Below are 16,838 nucleotides of genomic sequence, written 5' to 3'. Positions count from 1 at the left end.
AATGCCAAATATTGTTAACCAAAGTTCACTGAGCTCCACTATTTTTCTTTGCAGCCAATTTATCATGGTCCGCTTCAACAATTCGGAATAATGAACAATCGGGAAACAACCTGGTCTCTACAGGGGGCAAATGCATAAACGAGTGCTTTGTCAGTCACTCGAGTCAGGCTACCCTCGGCCTAGAAGCACTAGATTGCCAATTATATATATATATATATATATATAGGAAACACTGCTTAGGAAATACTTTCTGTCAGTTTTCGCTAAAAGTTCTGCTTAGAATGCTTGTGTCCAACGTTGTACCTGCCTCAAAATTGCCATGAAACGGAAATTACAGTCTGACCCTTCAGTAAATTCAGGTAAAAAAATTCAAACATGTTCCGAATTTGAAATTCAGGTAAATTCAAACATGTTCCGAATTTGGAAGAACTCATCCTCAGTAGCACACGACTATGGTTCGTAAACTAAACAAATCACAATGAACCAATGAAAATTATTTTAGTGCTGCAGCTGATGGCCTGTGGCAGTTTGGCTAACAATACACCCACTTTGCGGATTATTATGAGAATGTAAAGCGCGCGACGCATATCCAGCACACTACTCAAAAGGTCATTGGAAGATCTTTGACGATTTTACCCTAACTGGAGCTCACGTGATGGGCGCAGTGCGCAAATGAAAATAGGGAGTCTGTTATGCTCAGAAACTATGATGCACAATGTCGTTTATCATTCCGACTGAAACACGAGACAGGTTTCACGGCAGTCAGTTAAAGAAACAGTTTCGACACCCACAAACATCGAACTAAATTGACAATGAATGCGTTCCATCAGTCTTATTCCCCCTTCATTGCCTGACTCTCTCTCCAAAGTCTAGAAAGGAGATAACCAAATATATGTTGAACAATGATGTTAAATCCTATTTCGATCACGTGTGATTGCAAAGCACTATCTCACTCCAACATCTCCGCCCTTGTGATGACACTGATAAGAACATTGCTGTGACGCTGTTTGCCACCGGAATAAGAAATGAGGCAAACTTTTATTCACCTACCCATAATTTCGTTAATGTGATCACAGCATGACCGTTTATCGAACGAAAAATAGACCATAGGATGCGTGACATCCATACAAAGCCAACCGTTTTTTTCTTAACATTTGGCCTGTTTCTCAACCAATGTATTTCCAACCCAAAAAAAATTTTGCCTGGATAGTTAGTGATTTTTAGAGGAAGAACCAACGGAACTCTAATTCATCAAACACCATTCCTGTCGAATGCCGCATAGGTATAACACTTTTCTATTGACACTAAATAGTTTTTTTTTCTAGGTGAAAACTCAACCCATTCTATTATTGTCATGCGAATTCCAGACATTCTTTTGATCAAGCCACCTTCTGACTTAATTGAAAAAGTACAAAACGGTCATATTTTGAAGGAGCGGTCCGCCCAAACTTCCCAACCAATGTAAACGGTTACAATCCCGAACTGCATAAACTATCATTATAAGGGGGCCTGTTGGGCGGAATAATACCTCATGGCTAGGTGCCTAATTGAAGCGAAATTCGGCAGTGAGTGCATCACGCCTCAGAACGTTTGGCTTGGTTACCTCAGTCAAGTATCCACAGCGCTTTCCCTGAGACAGAGAGAAGTAATAATCGATAGAAACAAGATGACTTCTTAGTGACTTCGCATATATTGGGTTTCTAGCAGGATTGACTTCACAGCAATGTGACACAGTTGAGACGTGATTCTACGCATTGATTGATAGTGACTTCTGTGCTCGAGCTATGAATGAATTGCGTTGTTTGTTACACTAGCTTGTGAGAAATAAAACTCTCAGATTATAATCAAGTATTCTCGGTTTGCTGGATGGATTGACCGTGACTGCTGAGGGTCTGTTATGATACGCTTTCAGGTTCGATTGCGCTATGTATGGCGACCATGCAAGCACCCACGGTTTTTGCCAAAAGGAAGTCTGTTTAATTCGTTTGCATATTGACGTGCCAGCAAAGCAACATTTCGAAAAGAACCCGGCATTTTTAGGAGTAGTGTAAAAGCCTTCATTTCTGTTTTCATTTCGTAACTCGAAGCCTGATTTCAGGGCTTTCTGGTGGCAATTTTTCGTAGTTATCAGTCATTCAGAAGTCCTTGCGTTACCTTCATAAAGAAACTACTTACAAGGCTGCTGAAGACTTTTCGACAGCCTTCGGTCCTTTCTATCTTTCTTGGAGCTCATAAGGTAGACGCGGTATCGTTTAATTTTATGTCCTACCCGATCCCACTAACATCCCGCTAGCATCCATATTCCCATCAATAAAATACCAAACGTGCAGGACCTTATTTCCCGTGGTTCCAATTTCAACTGGTTTCATTTTCTTGCACAGGTCTCCCGTTCCACACACGGACCTTGGGTTGGATAGTTTAGTATCAAACGCTTCACCATCAACCGTGTTGGCATCATCGATTCTCATCAGGTAAACGCGGTCCCCTAGTTTCCTTTAACCCCATATTCTACTTGATGATCAGAACAAATTCGCCAAATACTCTCATTTGAGATTTTTCCAACTAAACGTATCATTTACGGTGGTCTTGTGAGTCGGAAGAAGGGCGAAGCCGATAGTGCGCTGTCCAATATTTGTTAGCAACCTTATAAGTAGTGTGCCGCGTCTAAGCAAGGTCTAGAGATGCGCCAAAAATCATGCGACCTGAAACGTGAGACCGTCCAGTGCATCACATTCGGTTGCAGCCAATCAAGAAATAGAAACGCATTTCAACGTCGGAATCAATTTAATGTGTAGGTGAGGGTAGTGGAGGAAAATTGGCCTTTTTAGAAAGCCGGTGATTAATTTTTAGTCTGGATTTTTAGTGTATCTTTCTGAAGAAGCTTTGGACCCTACTGCGTACCGCATCAAAAAAGCAAAACATACTTCGTGCGGTCCGTAACCATCTAGACAACATGTTTCGTAATGTTGAAGAGATATTGTAATTTAAATTTGAATGTCACACATATCCTGTTTGTGTCCTCAGGTGTCATGGGATAACACAGTACTCATGAGATTGCTTAAAACTCTCCGGCAGTTCACAGCCAATTTCACCCTTGTGTGCGTCCCTCACTTGGGCTCCACTTCAGAGTTCCCATCAGCCTTGGGTTCGACATGGACACCGAGTCGTACGCTCATCTGTAGACTACGTTGGTGATAACGAGGGATTCAACTGAAAAAGCCGTATTATCTTTCAGTTGGTAATATATTCGAGATATCGCAGCATATTCTTCTGAGATGATATGCTACTCATTGGTTTTTTTTATTTATCTCTGGATGACGACATGTCTTGCAACGGATGAAGTTAGGTCAAGTTACATCTGGCTGAATCCAATGGACTTCGAGTTGAATGCGATTGAACGATATTCTGAGCACCTGATGGGATATACGGACTAAAGGAACCAAAGCATCTCCGACTGATGTGCGGACACCCGATAGCAGAATAAAATTACTGAAACAATTTGCAGATTACTGATGAACTGAAAGGTTAACGTTCAGTTGAAAAAACATTTGTGCGTCCTTTAGGGAATTTCAAAGGCTGTTTCAGTCAATCTAGTGATCAGCAACCACTGTGAAAATAAATATGATTCCACTGGGTAATTTTTGTCAGTCAGGCCATGTTTAGTTTTGCGACATTCTTTACGTCCAGCGCATGTCCCAAGCTCAAATTTCAATTTCAGTATGTTCCCTGAGCAAGAATTTCGTGACTTGATCTGGTATTCCACTACTCGGTACAATACTCATCATTCGTCACAGTTTTTTCATCTGAAGAAATCGATCCTCGTAAAGAACGAGCACCAATCCTCTGTTCATACTTCCCTCGTCCTGACTCTTGTTCTCTCTCTTCACTAGATCTCATCTTCAAGTTTTGAGAATGGAGTAAAATTTTGTTTCCTATGGACTAATTTCATAACTTTAATCTGTATGTACGTGTTCGGTTTCGAAAACGTTTGGTGACAATCGACAGATTTATAGCTGGGAAACGTTTGGCTTTTGACACAGAAGCTTCGTCAGGCCAAGTGACTAGGTTCCGTGATTTTCATACTTTCTTCAACGCTCAAGTTAACTAAGATCATCATTGAGTTGAATTGAGAGACTATCCGCATGTCATTAGTTTTATAAGTTAATTTTGGTGATTAATTTCCAATTGGTTTGACTGGAAGCACTTCGTTGTGTGTATTACTCCTACTGAACTTCATTCTTATCTGACACTACTTCTTAGGGAGCTAACTTACTCTCGCTGTTGTCTTTTGACGTTGATACCAGTATGCGTACACGTAACCGTCAATACGATTGTGATATCGATCTGCTCAGAGCCACTAACATGCTGAAAATCAGTCGCCGCACAATATTTGATCAATAACATGTATATCAGCACGGTAGATCACAGGAGCTTGAAAATTTGTTACTCAATAAATTAGTTATGTAGATACTTAGACAACCCAATGCTGTCCCATCCTTCCAGCAAGAGCAAAAAATTCGTAATGAGACTATTTACGTGTATGGGGAAAACGCCTACGTGCAATAGCCGAGAACAAATTCCCGGGGGACATAGACGAACATGACCAGCTGATCACACAGACAGATTCATGTGTTTTCTCGAATTGCTCGAACCCTTGTCGTCACCTTGTGGATTTCATTTCGCCACCAGGCATTCTGGCTCGCAAATATTTCATTGGTCATCTGGCTGTCGGGCTATCTTTGCTATCGCCTGCTTTCATTGGGCCATACAGGTGGTATACTACTACTCTCACGCAAGCCAGACCGACGGGGCGTAACACTGCGAGAGTTCCACAGACCAGACCGACCACGTTTGTCTGGTTTTGCGGAGTTCGGTGCACACGGTGTTGTACGCACGAAGCGGCGTGGCTACCGTTTGTTTGCACCAATCACATAGCGCCTCACCCATTGGCGCATTGGTGCAATGTCGTATTGGCGAGTTTGCAATGGTGAAGAGCAGATGATTGATAACCCGGGGTCACACATACGACACGACCATCGTTGCACGAGTTAGCGCGACACAACGGAAACTGCTCATGCACCGTATGTACTGGGATGGCGATTACTGGAACACCAACTTACTCATTCGGTCACACAACCTTCGGACTACATTGCGGGAAAAGTACCTGGTCGGCCGCTAATGAACCTGTAGCCAAAGAGCGATCCCATTCATCAGATTCTACTACCGCAAAGTATATGAATTCACACAGCCATAAAGGTTCAAAGGCTGTGTGTGGAAGACACCTGACGGTTAGAACATTCCACAAAATTCTCGACTGTCTCAATGAGTTACAAAAGAGAAAAGCCCTTTGTCCTAGACATGAATCAGTTGTGTTTGTTTCTCAGTTGACTTCGACTGAGATCCCCTCATACACCGGTGGTGGTGACAATCTAGAAAAACGGTATCTCGGAGTCTTGCATCAACTGGAGCAAATCTATCACTGCCCGAGTTGTCGTAACTTGTTGAAGAAAAACGATGGTCTTTCTTGTCAGAATGAAGACTTTGTTCATCAAAAGCGATTGTTTCTTCGCCTAATAAAGCAATGCTTAGGCAGTACAGACAACGAACTCAAAGACACTTTGGAGGGGAATAGTTACACAATGCGATTGTCGAATCTGCCTTCAGAAAATTGTCCACTTGGTTCGGTTGATGACTCGATCATGAAAGAACGTCATTCCAGACCACTTGACAAATCGCAGTATTGCTGGGAATGGTTACTGTGCTCGGTGGATGAAACAGATGAAACTGACTGTTCAGATTATCTCCATGAGTTTGGTCCCGATAAGCACCGTGCAGTGTTTATGAATCACTCAAATCTGTGTCCGTCCTGGTCAGGATGCGATACCGCTTCCCAGAGCGCAGGTTCGGTAAGTGGCAGTTGTGTGTTTGTTTTCGACCAAATTTTGAAAGATATTCTGCGTTCGAGCCAGTAACTCGTGTGGTTCCGCACAACATATACCTCGGTCTCATATCCCGGTGATTCAGCCGTCGGCTTTTGCTCATTTACTTACAAATCGAACAGTCACTCTCTTAATAGGCACCGAGGCTACATGAAATTATTCATCCTAATTGTTATCGTTAGCTGCCCCAACATCATTGCATGCGTCAACGAATTTTTGCCTACCGAACACCTGCGTAAACCACCGGAAGCTGCAGTCGTTAATAGTTGATTTTATTCAATGACTTTAAAACTTTGCGCGTGTCTGTTCTCCTAGTTGATGCCCCTTAAAGTTTTTTTTTATAAACTGTCGTCGAACGGAAGCCTTCCCTATCGAAACTTCACACCGAACAAAAGGCTTCATTTACAATTAGGGCAACAGAACATGGCTGCGATTAGACCTTGTTAGGAGTTCGCCTTTGACTCGCGTAAGTACGACAGCGACACTATCGTCAGGTTAGCTCAAGACTGTTTGGCTATCTTCATGAAAGATGATGAGAAAACGCTTTCCTGAACTTTTCTTCGAAGGGGAAGTTCACTGAAACCTGACAAGTCATGTCGCTCGATGCTCTTGAGAAACTTGCCGATGACATGATATATCATCGATACAAACGTTAGTTCGAGGGCGAGTGTTCTGAGCCAAACAGTTCCGAATTTCATCTGTGTGAAAATACATTTGTTTGATATCAGTAGGGTTGACTCAGAAATTTTTCGGTTAAGTAGCTTGGTGGACAACGTTACGGACTTGCACATGAACGATTCCCTGCATGGGTGCTTTCAAATTAGCTGCAACTCTCGTCGTGAACGCGTTTTGTTTAGCCAAAGGAAGAGGCAAAATGCACTGTTCAGAGAGAATGCTTCGATGGGGTGTTTTGGGAGCGCTTAATCCCTGTCGGGAACCGAATCTTGAATCGTCATGATCCGTGATTTTCGTACCACGAAACCAACGTGAATAAGGACGTAAAGAATTCACTCGTGGCTATCAAGAACTGTACTTTTCAGCTGTATTACACTGAGTTTGTTTTTAGTTGTGACGTGTACCACTTACTCATCCTTGCCCAAATTATTTAACGAACCAAGTAAGTCTAGTCCAGTCGAGTAAAGCACACTAATATGACGATACAGGTGTACGTACGGTGTTGGCTGGGCCAACCGCTGAAGTTGACAGTCTGTCAGTAATCCCGAGCCTGCAAAGTAGGGCATTTCTATTGTAGTGTCACCTCTCTTGTGTTTATACAGTCCTCGTAGAACCTTGAAGTGGTTCCGCTTCGGATTCTCAAGGTTGTTCTCCTTAGTTGCAAACATCTAATGTCACAGTTGCCCCGTCAACTTGTGGAATTGCCTTGTGAGTGTGAGCGTCAGATTCTAGTTGAGTGATTGTGATTCGCACCTTTATATTTCGTTCAACACTTTCCACTGATCACATGTGATATGAAGTCACTACCCGGTTCATGCTGCGATTTCTTGTCCACCACGACTTTATCCCCGATTTTTGTAAAAAAAAGATACAATGGTGGAACTGGACAAGATTAAAAATCGTAATATTTTAATAGTTACTTTTGTGGTTACGTTGATCGCCTGAGTAAAAAAATACGGTAATGGTGAGCTACAAGTCATACACACATCTGGAATTACAAAACACTGGTCGATACCTATTTTGAACTCAAATGATCCACTACGGTGCGTCTACTTTGGTGACTTTTGTGATCACATTAGTGTATTAATACCGGTCTCCGACTTGATCACCTAGCTTTGGATCTACATTCTTTCGGTCTTAACCGAGCGTTTTAGATCACTCTCTCTCTCTCTCTCTCTCTCTTCACTTACAAGGATAATGCTCGGAAAGCCTCAGTTGCAGCGGTGCAGCCTTGGAAAAAAATACAAAACCCCATTACATGGATATCACCTCAGGTGGAATATGCACTTCTGTTGCCTCAAACAGACATGCGAATACCGCCAAGCCAGAAATATAGGACCACACTTCGATTTTGGCTTGAACACACTTCCTGTGTAAAGGACCTTTGTACCGATAGGCATTAAAGCAGTCTGAGTGTGAAAATATGAAAGCTTATCCATTGGGTGTTCGATGCATGGTAACAAACAAGTGTCTGATTCATGTTGGTCTAGAGAAACTGATGAGAGTACTCCTCATGTGAAAACGATGTTCCTTGCATGGATTAATCTTTATACGACGATGGCATTGTATGGGAGACCTCCGAAACTTAGGTACTACGCAGCAGTATATCAGGGAACAATTCTACACTCGTAGATACCACTAAATAATTTCAATTGTTCGCCCACACAGCATCTCTTGCAGACTTTAAAGTGAAGAGAAGGCCATTAGCAACTTCATTCTGAAGTTTACTAAATCCGAGCTGGAACTCGGTTGTAAGCACAAGGCGAATCGTGACTAGTAAGCGAATACCACTCAACTAGGAGCCGACTGAGGTGACAAAATAAAGGAACAGATCAGTGATAATGAGAGCGTTAACAAATTATCCAAAATGCATGAATGCATCAAACCGCCCATATCACCATGAACGAGAGATTCCGTTGAGTCTCCCGTCAAAACCAGATTGGTATGTAAATCAGAGTTTCTGGTGAAAATGGAGGTCAACACAACACTCAAATTAACAACAGTGACACGGGTAGGCAGTCACTTTTAACCGCAGATCATTATCCAGCTGTATAACACTGTTACTGCATGAGTGGTCAGAAGACCATCCGTCATTTCAAAGCAGTTGTATCTATTCTGCGTCTCTTCTTGTTTGGGTTCCTTCAACCGTGACTGGCTACTATGAAGGCAAACTGGTAATTTTGGTTAAAATGGTCAAGATTCGAATTTCTGAACCCAAATCTGCGAAGATGTCTGCATGTGTCTGCATTGAACCCATAGCTAGATTACTCTAGCCTGGTCAGGTCGACCTAGAACATGGGCCACATTTGCGGTAGGTAAGGCCAACATGGATCACTTGCAGGCGTTCTCATTGGACACATTCGTGAAATTGTGCAATTTAGAAGAACAACGCATTTCGGTGTTGCTGTTGCGTATGCAGGTCTATCCTTAGACTTACTGTAGGACGACACGTGCACCCACGTGCAGATTGTATCTATGGCGAAACACCATTCGGCTGTTCGAAATAAACTTGAGTGAGTCTCATCAACTTCACTTGGTTGAAAAAAAAAATTGTGCCACGCTGTGCGTGGTCTCTGACTTAATAGTGTGTGATGATATGCATATTCACATTCAAGTTGAGCTTACCAAAACGTATGATGTCAAAACACGAGAAAAAGGTTTCACCGTAAATTGTGGTGCGTATAATGTGCCAATACATCCTCTGTGATATTTTCGAGGCAACCTCATATTTTCGAACAGCGATAACCACGTCTATTCTCGACTGTTTTTTCTACTTACCGTCAGTCAGGTGCAGCTTTTCGATACAAATGGGTGTGGCATTGTCGTTGCACACGTAACAGTTTTTGACAGTCAGGTTTACCCTGTGTCTTTAGTTTGTAGATCGAGGTTTCCTAAAGGCATAACAGTAGTGGTGATGAAAAAAGAATTAGAATTTATAGATAGGGGTATGTCGGCAGGCAGAGAATTGTACTCACTCGTGAAAGCCTATCCACTTCATGGTCCTGGTTTCAGACTTGCGGATAATCAGTGCCTAATTGGGTTATAAAAACCGGCGTACTGACTGAATTCAACAACTTTTGGTGCCAAACTTGATGTTCTTAGATTTCTCAGGTTTTCTTCCATTAATATTGTGTTGTCATGAAAAATTCATGAGAAAACATGGTGAACTTGTGCGATTTCGATATTATGTCTGGATGTCGTCCATAACCGATCAATAACTTTAGGACGATTAGTCATCTAGACGTGTTCTTACAGTTTTTCATTAACCGAAATGCTTCGTCTGGTACTTCTCGGGTGATGTATTTGACTTATTGCTAAAACGTTTTGTCTGAGAACATCATAAACGAAAGATTCAGCTTGGTTCCAGGTGAGAAAGAACCAATTAGTTTGCAAAAGAAGGGAAATTCGCCGGTTTTGCACTTAGATTTGGTCGTACTCCATCGTACAGAGACTGTAGGTTTTCAAACTCATCATTCTGATTCCTTATTGGTCACACCTCGCCACGCTGTAATCATTACCACACCGATCAAACCTCAAGGCCATAGTCCATAGTCGATTGGTCCAAGGATTCTCTAAATTCAAAAGACAGTGGCAATGCGCAGACAACGTTGTCGACAGGTCGGCTTCTTGTACTAGAACACCTCTGCGCCCCATACAGGAAAGTGCATGTATGTAAGATAGCCCTATTTTCACTGTGTATGTAGGTGATCCCCCACTCACCCGTCGTTAAAAAAGTGCGGGCTAACAAGGTAGTTAACCTTTCAGGAAATTACTTACAACTCAAAAAAAGTGAAGTACATCAGAATTGGAATTAACTTTTCCTGAAAATATGAATGGTTAGATGAATCCCGTTAGATCATACAAAAGGTCATCGTCAGACTGATGACTTCGCCTTTGTCGCGTTTGTCTATCTCGGCTTACAGCTGTATCGGTTTGGAACCACATGAGAGTGGCCAATGAGGTTGCAGTGGATTGTGTTTGCAAAGATTGGTGTAACGGTGATATTACTGAGAAAACATACTACTCGTATGCCCCCAATCAGTAGTATCACCGTTACACTGGTAAGATGAACTGGGTGGTAACTGAGAAAACTACTCGTATGCCCCCAATCAGTAGTATCACCGTTACACTGGTAAGATGAACTGGGTGGTAATCCTGTTAAAATTTGGTCTGTCTCGTCAGCGAAACTGGCGGGACAATGACATAAATTTGGTTCAATGTGCATGGATAGCCAAAACTTCCATGGGATGTAATCGCTTCTGCTGGGCCACACTGTCCGTTCTGCCGAAGTGGAAGTCACAAAGCAAATCAACGTTGGCGAGCGAAGTAATTATGAGCTGTTACATTTTACCGAACTTTCTGATAACATACTTGCTCACTTCATCAGCATCTTTTGCTTTTCATACGTCCGAGTGTTGTCTCCCCATGAACTGAGTGCCTCGAAGTACAGTTATTCTCCCAAGGACTGAATCACGGGGATGTATACATCGGTAGTAGCTCAAACCGAACAAACCGTATAGCTTGGATTCTCTTGAGTGATCCTTCAGAGGCTGAGACTACCGTCCTTAAAGGACAACCTAGGCCCCGTTTTTCTGATGTCAACATTTGGAATTTTGGCTACTGAATAAGACGAGTAGTGCAGAAGGGGTGTCCAACGCCACTGACCGAAGTCGCAACAGACCACAGGTGCTCTGGTCGAATCCAAAAGCACAAGTATTGGAGTGCAAACAACTGCATAATTTGCATAAATTTACCGATGAAGTAGGTAGTACTCGTTTAAATTACTTTAAGTGTCGCAGATTCGTCGTTCAGGACCAATATTCATCATTATCACCAGGCATTCTGGTTCCTGGTTTGTATCACCAGTCGATTAAGCAGGGTCGATCATTTTGACATGCTTTTCTTGGACTTACGTTTCATTGGATTTCATTCCAATTAACGAAATATTTGTTGATTGTCAGCTTTTCAAGTGCACTGGCAGTCATCCGTCAAACTCCCAAAAGGTTGGCTCTCAAACTGGATGTCCCTTTCTCGGTCTTGACTGAAAGGTAAATCGAGGAAGACTTCATTCTGAAGCAGCTCTTAGTTACTATAAAATTACTTCCGACTTATTGAGTGATTCCGCCTATGATCAAAATAGATAGTAAATGAACAGCCAAACAGCCGTGATAACAATAAATATATTTGATGAAAGAGACATTCCGCGTGCGACAGACGAATGCATGTCTAAGCAGACAGAAATTATAACATGAAAATCGATTAAGTCTGGACGCCGCGTTCTGTGAATCGATTTTGTCTCATCGTTCAAGAAAATTTGACTGAAACATTGTGGTATTCAGTACTACTGCTATATGGTTGTGGAATCCCCATTTTAGGATCGAGAGACATCCATAATGTGTTACAGTCAGCCAATGTGCAGTCAGTCCTTAAAGTGGGGAGTATTGTGTAGCTTTTGGTGGAATAAAGAATGATTGGTCACTATGCATATCACAGTCTATGGAAGACTAAACCAGATTAGTCCTTATTTTGCTGACAAGGTTAACGTTATTCCAATGGGAACCGATAATCTCACTTGATTTGTTAAATACAGACGAAACCCGTATAGGCTGTAGAACAATCCATCCATGGTCAATTCGTCTTGGCATTTTGATAATGGAGTTGATTGTGAATTAACTTCCAGCGATTGTATGTGTATCCATAAGCCCCCCTCTAGGGACAGATGGCATCCAACACTCACGTTGCATTTTTCCTGTCTCTTGTGCGTGTTCCCCATCAAGTGCTCCTGTTTTACTGCTGATGCTGTTTCTGGGGTCAATCATGTAGTATTCTCGGCTAGAACGACTTACAAGTTTTTGGTGGGTCCTCATTAAGTTCGGCAGACCAAAATTTGCACTTAACTATTTCCTTCATAAACGAGTGAAGTATTGAAAAAATGGTTTTTTTCCTTGCTAAATAAAATGCATCCTGAGGAAGTTTGACACGTCCTATCTTTGATAGGTAGAAATACGCTTATGCACTCACGTGATTACGTTTAGCTGTACGATTGTGTAGCAGAGCGATTTGACGTCACGTTATTGATTAGCTTAAAATCGATTGATCCGGCGTATATTCCAATAAAGTCATCCTATTGTAGTTCAGATGAAACTTGACTTCCAGTTTGTTTGAGTGTGAAATGGTAGTACGAATTAAACTAAGATGTCTAGGTATTGGACATGTCGAAACCCTTTTGGCTCTTCAATGGAAAGTCAGAATCTAACAGACCTACTTGACTTTCAATTTTCTCAGTAGGACTTTCTGGTCCAAAACGTCTTACACACCTCGTCTCGCCAGGTTTTTACATCCATGAGGACCAAAAGGAACGATGGTGGGCGTCAGCTGACACGCATAATCTCTAATACGCGTTGGTGCAGTTCCCCAAGCCCGCCCTAATTTCACTCAGCACTTCTGCATATTCACGCATGCAGTTAGCACATGCTCGGACGGAACGAAGCCTCTTTTCCACACCGTAAGCTCCCCCGGGGTAAGTCACATTCAACGGATACATTGTTCATTATAGCGAAAAGTTCCACGGTGAAGATACCGTAAACTTAACGAAACAGATATATGTAAGATCTCATAGCTCAGCGATCACTCTCTTTACGTGATACGCTAAGACGATAAGTAGTACTTATTTCTTTTCTAACCTAATTTTTGTCACAAATCTACGGAAGAAAGTATACCCTGAAAACGTAAACCAGCTAGACACCTTCTAAATCTTTACAAGTGGAGTATTACCTTCTTTCATGAAAAAGCGTATGATATTTAATGGGGAAACAACATGTGAAGCGTTGTCCGTTTTACAGCACCGTTTTCGGAAGTGAAACCATATAGAATAGAACACGCCGATTGGGGGACAGTTCTGACAACACGACAGTGTTCTTCATTATGAGAAAATACCTCCATGTCCTGGACATTCCTAGTTTGTTGCCCAAGTGATGGTCTCATATTTGAGGCGCCCCGTATCATTTACCCACAATAAACTATTGATATCATAAATTATCCCTCCGGCCTCGGAAACATTGTTCATGGCCATGTTTGAAGTATTATGCAGGCTACATACAAACGGTAACGAAGCTGAAGCATAGGATAGTGCACTACGTGATAACTTAACATTTATCCAGCTACCAATAATGGTCTTCGTTTCGTAACTGTATTTTTGACTTATTATTTCATCTTATCGCCTCTTTTGAGTCCAGCTGGGTAGCACAAATTCGCGTTCGTTATGACATAGACTATGGGGACGGACGAGGTCTGCATAGGTCCAGCGATTTCCAGCGACCATAAAAACTGCATTAAACACTCGGCTAGAACAAAAGTTTTATTCTTTTCTTACAGTACAATTATTGCCATCCTCCGCCCCCATGACAGTCGGCCCTGTCGTGGGGTCGTTCTGCCATATCCTGAAAATGATTCTAATCTACTGTGTAATACGAGTTGCAGGCCACAGCCTGTGGTTCCATAATGACAGCTGTTCAGTGTGTCCTTGTTAAGACGTGGGCAAATAAGAGAGCGCTAAGTGTTTTAAAGTCCAAAAATATTTGACAAGTAGTAGCTTATGCTAGGGGGCGAGATGACTCAAGTGGTAGGAGCGCGAATTTACTGATCGGAAGGTCCGTGGTTTGAACCCGACCTCTGCCACTCGACTTCCCTGTCTATGCTTGGGCAACCTGGCAGTATCCCAGTCCTCGTGCTTCCTTCGAGTAGCACAGCAGTTAGGCACCTTGCTGAATTTAGCGACATCCATCTTAATGGAACTGTGGAATGGCTCACGGATAGTTCATTCACGACCTTGTACGAGTCCAAGGAGTGGTCTCTAAACACCTGGGACACAATTAATAAAGACTGTTGAGAAAATACGAATAGAAAAAGGCCATTTATAATTTCTTAACCCACCAAATCAGATAGAAATTAAGAGCGGCAATTTAGAAATAGTTCCGGAGAAACGAAAATGGGATTTTTCTGTTGCCTCGAATCAGCAATGTTGTAAAGTCCTCTCACGCACCGCAAACAGTATGCGCAACATTCGTGGCCAGAAAAAATTCTCATGAGTCACCGCGACCAGGATCAAAAATAGAAGTTTCATGTCATCTTAAATGAAACGAAGTGGGCTTCTTTGAAGGAAACTTTAGATTTTAACAACTGATGGATTATAAGCTGTATTGATGACTTATGATAAGACCTTAGTTTTCTTTGTTTTAGACAGAATCCTTCAACTGATTAACATATCAGAGCAACGAATGGTTTTCCGGTTCTTGCGGCTGAAAAAAAGCGTTTTGGACTGATGATAGTTTAGGATAACAGTCCAATGACAGCAATGATATCACTGGAATAAGATTCCTTTTTTGTCAAATAAAGGTGATAGATCGCATTCAAATTCGAATTGGAACACTCAGAGTTTAACTGCAAACTGAGCAAACCCTTAAAGGATGTTCACTTTAAATCCTGTAGTTCAAAAGTGCTGAACTGCGACCCAAGATATCTTCAAAGGGGATAGCTTATTTGTGGGTTTGTCCGGCGAGCTGGACAATTGGTCTACGCATGTTTCGTTAACATTTGAGGAGGCACCTTCAGTACGCCGTTTTCTTCGTTTTTGCTTGGGCTTATGTAGAATAGCTGAGAACAGCTAATACTTCTTGTCTGACCAGATTATAGTAGATATTTCGTCCTAAAAGTGGAGTTAATATATGCTGAAAAGCAAAAAAGTACTGTACAGATGTTTCACACTTTTGGGAATCACGAGCATTGTGCCTATTATGAAACTCACGGAGTTTCAAACCCACGAACTTCCGGTCAGAGTGGCTGAACACCCAACCATGTAGTCACCAGTGGCTGATCAGCGGTGTGACTAGCTTTCACTCAAAATGGACATAGGCTCACTCGTCTTTCACTCATGGAGTCCACATCACGTGGTCACGTACGGAATGGCCTCTCGGCTGACGACCTCTTAAGGAGGTTGTTTCGCTCATCTGAACTACTTATCGACTGCTGGTAATGTAAGAAGATTCCGTCATTTCCAATAGAGATGTCTCTTGTCAGTGGAGCCCATCTGTGTCAAAATGCAAGGTTCAAAAGGAATAGTAGTTGATAAGACGAGTGAAATTTCCAACTGAAAAGTCGTTACTCGGGTTACTAGTTAACGTGTGAACACGTGATGTGAATTTCTAGATTGAAGGATGAGTGAAATGAAAGTGCGAGTTAAACGCACTGCTGGTTAGCCGCTTGTGGCCGAAAGTTTGAGTGTTCAAAATACTACCTGGAAGGTCGCATTGTTGATGACTCCAAATAGGGATGAAACAAATATGTGGAGATTCTTCGGTTTTTCGCATACGTCAGCTTCACATCCAGAACAAAGTCCTAATTGAAAATCCACAAATCTCGTCACACTGAGTAACTGTCTGTTGCGGCTCTAATATGTCAAGGGCTGAAAGAACTGCTTGTTCATATAAGTAGTTTGTAAATTTACGGGAAAAATTATTTTACTTGCTTGCTATTTGTCACAAAGACCACATCATGGATATATTGACCAAATTATGCACTGGGGCTAGGATAACGGGAACTCAACACTACCCTAATCAATGTGTGACCTTCAGCATTGAACCTATTTGTGATTCCCATATTTTGTCCAACGTCATTAGGTACCATGTGGATTTCTCCATCTTCCACACGGTACCAGCCTTTTCATGTCCATATTAAACGGCAATCTTGGTATTTTCAAGCTTGTTGTATCATCTTAACAAGAGGAAAACTTGTACACTGCACACAAAAACGGACAATAAATATAAAAATTGAAATCTGAGTTAACAGAGCACGTAAAAGAAGAATGCTATCTCGGTTATGGAACCAACGAATCGAGTGATGAGCATACTGCGGACGTGCTTTTAGAACACAGCCAAACAACTGGCACACCCAGAAGTTGCAAAAAATCCATCCATCCGACATGCTGTTGTACAATCACTTGATGCTATTCGCATTCACAACGGACACAAATAAGTCTCCGTTCTGGGAAATGTTTGCCATAAAATGAATAGTTGTATTTGAGCTGCTATTTTCGGACTTACGAGCGCGAAAATCAAGGCTTGAAAGTGTTTTTGTACAGTGAAATACACCCAGTTGCAAACGAATTTGGTTTTGCGAGAGACATACCTCAAACCCAGCTGAATCTCTCGTTTGTGATGTTTCCAAGCA

At 42.0% G+C, this 16,838-nt stretch overlaps 2 protein-coding genes across 2 annotated transcripts in view; one reads left to right on the top strand and one right to left on the bottom strand.

Moving 5' to 3' along the window:
• Positions 1 to 2,468, bottom strand: part of T265_04356 (hypothetical protein) — a gene marked incomplete at both ends in the record, with an annotated part of 5,586 nt that extends 3,118 nt beyond the window's left edge. Inside the window, one exon of the mRNA XM_009169077.1 lies at positions 2,270 to 2,468. Coding sequence (XP_009167341.1) covers positions 2,270 to 2,468 — 199 coding nt within the window. The remainder of the gene's footprint in view (positions 1 to 2,269) is intronic.
• Positions 2,469 to 4,774: 2,306 nt separating this feature from the next.
• T265_04355 (hypothetical protein) overlaps positions 4,775 to 16,838 on the top strand; it is a gene marked incomplete at both ends in the record, with an annotated part of 38,465 nt that continues 26,401 nt past the window's right edge. Inside the window, one exon of the mRNA XM_009169076.1 lies at positions 4,775 to 5,906. Coding sequence (XP_009167340.1) covers positions 5,094 to 5,906 — 813 coding nt within the window. The remainder of the gene's footprint in view (positions 5,907 to 16,838) is intronic.

The sequence above is a fragment of the Opisthorchis viverrini genome, assembly GCF_000715545.1.
Source record: "Opisthorchis viverrini unplaced genomic scaffold opera_v5_71, whole genome shotgun sequence".
NCBI lineage: Eukaryota > Metazoa > Platyhelminthes > Trematoda > Opisthorchiida > Opisthorchiidae > Opisthorchis > Opisthorchis viverrini.
Note: the sequence above shows the minus strand (reverse complement) of the source record. Positions and strands in the feature narration are given on the sequence as shown.